General features: G+C 33.2%; 2 protein-coding genes across 3 annotated transcripts in view; one reads left to right on the top strand and one right to left on the bottom strand.

The window, feature by feature from the left end:
• Nucleotides 1-5,650, top strand: part of LOC106464715 (synapsin-like) — a gene marked incomplete at its 5' end in the record, with an annotated part of 81,479 nt that overhangs the window by 16,968 nt on the left and 58,861 nt on the right. The gene's annotated exons all lie outside the window — the stretch shown is intronic.
• Nucleotides 1,937-5,650, bottom strand: part of LOC106464718 (metalloproteinase inhibitor 2-like) — a 35,176-nt gene continuing 31,462 nt past the window's right edge. For both annotated transcript variants that reach the window (XM_013924871.2, XM_013924870.2), the window contains exons 4-6: nucleotides 5,128-5,233; nucleotides 3,079-3,203; nucleotides 1,937-2,484 (exon numbers count right to left, since the gene is read on the bottom strand). In XM_013924871.2, coding sequence (XP_013780325.1) covers nucleotides 2,248-2,484; nucleotides 3,079-3,203; nucleotides 5,128-5,233 — 468 coding nt within the window. In that variant the 3' untranslated portion in view covers nucleotides 1,937-2,247. The remainder of the gene's footprint in view (nucleotides 2,485-3,078; nucleotides 3,204-5,127; nucleotides 5,234-5,650) is intronic.

The following is a 5,650-nucleotide window of genomic DNA, read 5'->3' as shown; positions in this document are numbered from 1 at the left end:
TTTTTCTTATGCGTAGTTATGTTGTTCATACAGTTCCCTATATTAGCGTGTTTGAAAATCAGACAAGTAATACCACTTCTTTTCTTATGCGTAGTTATGTTGTTCATACAGTTCCCTATATTAGCGTGTTTGAAAATCAGACAAGTAATACCACTTTTTTCTTATGCGTAGTTATGTTGTTCATACAGTTCCCGATATTAGCGTGTTTGAAAATCAGACAAGTAATACCACTTCTTTTCTTCTGTGTAATTATGTTGTTCATACAGTTCCCTACATTAGCGTGTTTGAAAATCAGACAATTAATACCACTTTTTTTCTTATGCGTAGTTATGTTGTTCATACAGTTCCCGATATTAGCGTGTTTGAAAATAAGACAAGTAATACCACTTCTTTTCTTCTGTGTAATTATGTTGTTCATACAGTTCCCGATATTAGTGTGTTTGAAAATCTGACAAGTAATACCACTTTTTTTCTTATGCGTAGAATATCGGGAACTGTATGAACAACATAAAGAGACAATGGTTATCTTCAAGAAAATCAGAAAACCTTTATCCTGCTCTGCACCTATATTTATTTAAGGTTATCATTTGTCTTGTAAATAATTCAAGCCTAATGAAACAGAAGAAGAAAATGAGTGCTAATGTTGAATGGTCTAACATTAAAGAACGTTAACGATGCTTTGTCGGAATAATACTTGTATACTTTCTTTTAAAGTAAAATCGTATGTTTTTTTTATATTTACAATTTTTAATCACGTTCATTATTTGCTCGATCAAAGTTGTATATTGATCTACAAGTTCGATTCACGTAGTATACGAATTTGTCAAACCCCACGAAAATGTTATATACATATCCTTCTTATTGATCTGCTCAAACTCAGCTCGCTGCACTCTGCTATCGATTCGATCAGCTAACGACCCGAGAAACGATTCTTGCACCATCTATTATTTTGTTATAGCAACTTTTGGAGTAAAATCTGCTCTCTACAGCTTGATATATCGATAAAAACGGCTCGAAATTTCGGCGATTTAATCAACAGTTTCAGAAATAAAACATTTCTGTCAAGATTTTTGTTAAGGTGTAGAAATAGGTTTTTAAACATTAGCATCACAAATAAGCATGATCGTATTGACTTTTGGTGACTTTTAATTATATTACCAAAGATATACAACATAAAAAAAGTTCAGTATTCGTTTTTCAAATTCAACTCATTAGAGATTAAAATATTAATTACTAAAGGAAAGTTTTTGCAAAAATTTAAACAGTAAAAATAAAATTTTATTACAAAAACTCGTCCTAAGTATGGCCACTTTTCTACACGAAAAATTTAAATACATTGTTAAAACTTCATATTTTACTTATTTAAGCTGATTCACGACTTTTAGAAAGTCACCTATTTCCCTCATATATATTATTCTGAAAAAAAATTAAAATAATTTTTAACAGAGAATTACTGTGGTTTTGATCCAGAAATCATATGTATATATCCAAGTTTCTTGTTTGATTTTTTGTATTACACCATTGGTCTACAAACAAGCAATAAATTGATTTGTTCAGAGAGCTATGAAAAACACTAAAGTACACCTAGTGGCTATTATGATCTCAAAATTCGAATTTTGAGCAGGAGATATATTAATATATTACTGCTTTTATTAAGCCTTAAAGTTTTGTGCAAGAGATGAAAGGTTAAATTATATCGGGCTAATCACATTTTTCAACCTCACGACTATAACGAATTTCCAACGACTTGCCACTACATTTTCTAATAGAAAACACTATCAAAGTATACATGAATCATATGCACCTTAAAACGTCTAAATAAAACGCAATTATTTAAACAATGATTCCCCCACCATTATGCAATAGGACATCCTACACTGCGTTGTATTCGCGCGTTTATTCATCCAACTAATAAGTCTTGCTCTTATTGGCTGTATTTATGTGTGGTTTGCTTATAGAAATAAAGGCGTGAGTTTAGTTCTAGATCTTTTCTTTTTCTGGGGGGGGGGGTCTTTGAATGAAAATTTGTACTAAGATATTTTGATAAAAGTATTAGATTAGACTTTGTACACCGTCACGTGAATTATTATTATTATTATTACATCTTTTTATATTACGAGAGTCTATAATAAAATGCTATAATTTTCAACTTTTACAGTGTTTTTTGTACATCACAAAAATCACGGTTTTTTATTGCAGTTAGGTTATTTAGACAGAATAACTGACGGTGGTGCCGCCTAGCAGCGCTTAAGGTTCACGTTCTCTTCTTCTCTCCAGCCACTTCTGATGTTGTTTGACACAACCTTTATAAACTCGGTTAGGTAGCCATTTGCAAGTGTTACTTTCGTGGTGATCTGGAATACAGACAGAGTGCAAGGCTTGGCAATCAATGTCACGTTCCCAGTCTCTCTGCCAAAGGCAGTATCTCACGTTTTCTGTCATTGGTCTTTGCAATATCATTCGCATATGCATAGGTGTTCTAACCTGCAAATAAGATAAAAAAAAGTAGGTTAAGCAATACTTATACCACGAAATTAATTACTAGCACTACCTTGCATGATTCAGTGTTAATATGAGAGAAATATTGACTTTTACATACAATAACGACAGAATCGGAACTACGTAATACATGAATAACAAAAATGTCTAGATTTTACAATAAACACCATTCAGAATTTATAAGCTTTCTCTATACAAACTGGAACCAACAGGAAGCCCTCCAGTGGTACAGCGGTATGTCTGCGGACTTACAACGCTAGAAATCGGGTTTCGGTACCCGTGGTGGGCAGAGCACAGATAGCTCATTGTGTAGCTTCAAAAACAAACAAAACAAATCAACAGGAAACTAACTGTTCTTAATTAACGAAATGTTTATATTAAACAGACTGCCACGAGGTAACTAAACCATTTAGATATGATTACTAATAAGTGTGTTATGCAGACGTACTGATAACGAGGTCAGCCTTAGATAAAATTAAAAGCTTGGAGCAATCTTATTTCATATTTAATATTCCACAAGCCAGAACTGAAAATTATAGTACAAGTTTGTTATGTAGAAAGGTATTCAATTAGGCTTACCATAGTACATCCACAGCCATGCTGATACAGTTTCCGAAACCCTTTTTTCTGTTTTCTGGTTAGTGTAGTCCACTCTTTGACAAAATGGCACAGAGAAGTCCATGGTTTTTCTCCAATTAAACTTCCTAAGGACCACAGTAAGTTTAACGAAGGTTAGCTTTGTAACGTGCAACAACATTAGTTTTAAAATTATGGCCTTAAAAGTAACAATCAAAAATATACCTGTTACGTGGCATACATCTTATCCGACTTAGAGACAATAAATAAATGCCTTTGACTATGGTTGCGTATTAGATTTTGGCATCTTCTAAATATAAAAGATGGACTTCTTGAACGAGAAAATTTAGAACTTTACGGGCGTTATCTGTTGAAAAAATGTGAATGTAATGAAATGATTATCCCAGCTGTAGATTCAATAATGTGTGGTAAAATCCATTATTGGAGAAAACATGCATGACACATAAATAAAACCATGTTGTTGTTTGTTTTTACATAGCTTTCCTATATATAACTTTTCTGTTTCAGTCATGTAAGTTCAAACTTCAGAAATGCATACGTGTAAAATTCATATTCATGTTTACAAATTAGTTGATATTCAAATCAGGAGAACCGAGAGACTATAAATATAGTTGCTTCAGAATTTAAGTAAACTATGATCAGCGAACTGCAATAATAAATGCTGAGGATTCACGATATACATAGAATGTGCAACAACAAATATAAATCAAAACGATGCCAGTCACAACTTTCAGAAGGAGTTTATATTTGCAAGTTCACAAGATGACAGAATAATTCACTGTTCATTTAACTGAAATATGAACAGTTAAATTATTGCCAGTGATTAATTTCATTCGAATGTGATCAGTCGAAATCAGTACCTATTTATCTGTAATTTTCCCGAAAGAGGGCCGAAGGCTGTCTGAAGGGTCACCTGTTTTAACCACTCGCACCACTTTTCAGCACTGTGTTGTCAGTCAGTCAGTAGACACTAAAATGACGTCACATAAGAGACGCTTTATGTTGCAATTTGTACTGTCGTGATATTAGCAAAGCGTGCGCATGACATGAATCACGAGAAGAATTGTGCACTCTGTAGACTACAACACAGCATGATATATTAACTTCAAAAGCGAGATATAAAAAAAAATATATTTGTTACTTTTAATTTTGGTTTTATTTAATTTTGAAACAGAACACTTTTGGGACCCTGCAGAAGTAAATCTAGTTTAAAATATTGTATTTCAGGGGTTTTAAAACTCCTGTAATTATTTATGGTGAATGTTAGATTATTTAATGATCATTACGCCATTTAAAGTAGTTTCATATAGACGTTGTAAACTTGAACAGAATTAATCCTAGTCAGATACTTCTAGATCGTAGTGCCTTTTCTATTTCTACTTAAACATAAAAATAATAATCACCATATTTCGGGCGAATCACGCTTTAAGAATGTGATCAAAGAAAATTTACCGGTCAGTGTCACGAATGTTTGGTACAATACAATGCTTAAATCTGTTTAAATAACTCCATTAACTTGTGCATTTTTCTAAAGCTAAATATCTTAAAGGGGCAATTTGACATTCAGTTCGCTTCGTTTCGGTCTTCATCGGGATTTATGTCATGCAGATGCGGGAGGGTCAGGTACCAAGTAGACCTCTTCCTCCCTTCTGAACTGTTGTTGTTTGTTGAAAAGTATATTGTGGTTTTTGGAAAGCTGGTTTGGATGTATATCAGCTACTGTTGCTACGTGTGTGCGTACTTGAGTATGGAAGCACATTATGTTAACATAATAATAAATAGGAAAACAACGATTTATAAGCATAATGAACATACATGTTTCTGCGAACACTGGCCTCTCTTCTTCAGGTAATAAATTTACTTATTAATACACACATAGCGTGTTACATAAGATGCAAATCGTTCTAATGTTAAACATGTTTCCAAATTTACCATGAAATTTCTGATCTTATTCAGGATTATATTTCTATACTGTAAGTTATAAATAAAACGGATTAGTTCACTCAAACACCTATAGATGGCAGTACTTACCTGCGATAAGATATCGGGTCGGCTTGAGAGAAATGGAACAGAGAGAACTATTTGGATAAGTTCGAATAAATCCATGACTCAACGCTTGCCGTGCTTTGTCCGTCATCTAAAAAAGGAAAAAATACATTTATTTTACTAATAGTGCGAGTGAAAAAACAAAAGCCATAGCTAATATCGATCTTTACTTTTAGCTTAAATAACAAGTTGAAAAAACAAAAATCACTAAGCTTAAAGTGATACTGACCTACGCTAGCACAGGGAGGTCGTTCAGTTTTCACCATTTCGTATAAAATGTACACTGGGGAAAGCGGGGAAGAAGCTTGTATATACTTTTCAAAAAATGCCAAAGACTTCATTCGCCAGCAATAAATAACCTGTGAAAGTACTGATGAGCAGAAAGTTTGGTAAATTTATTGAAGTTGTACCCTTTTTTTTTAGCGGCGACATAGAACGGCTGTTGTTTTTTGTTGTTGTTGTTGTTGTTTTGTGTGTGTGTGTGTGTGTGTGTGTGTGTGTGTTGTTG

Source organism: Limulus polyphemus, unplaced genomic scaffold, assembly GCF_000517525.1.
Source record: "Limulus polyphemus unplaced genomic scaffold, Limulus_polyphemus-2.1.2 Scaffold1725, whole genome shotgun sequence".
Classification (NCBI taxonomy): domain Eukaryota; kingdom Metazoa; phylum Arthropoda; class Merostomata; order Xiphosura; family Limulidae; genus Limulus; species Limulus polyphemus.
This window is presented reverse-complemented; position numbering and strand designations above follow the sequence as displayed.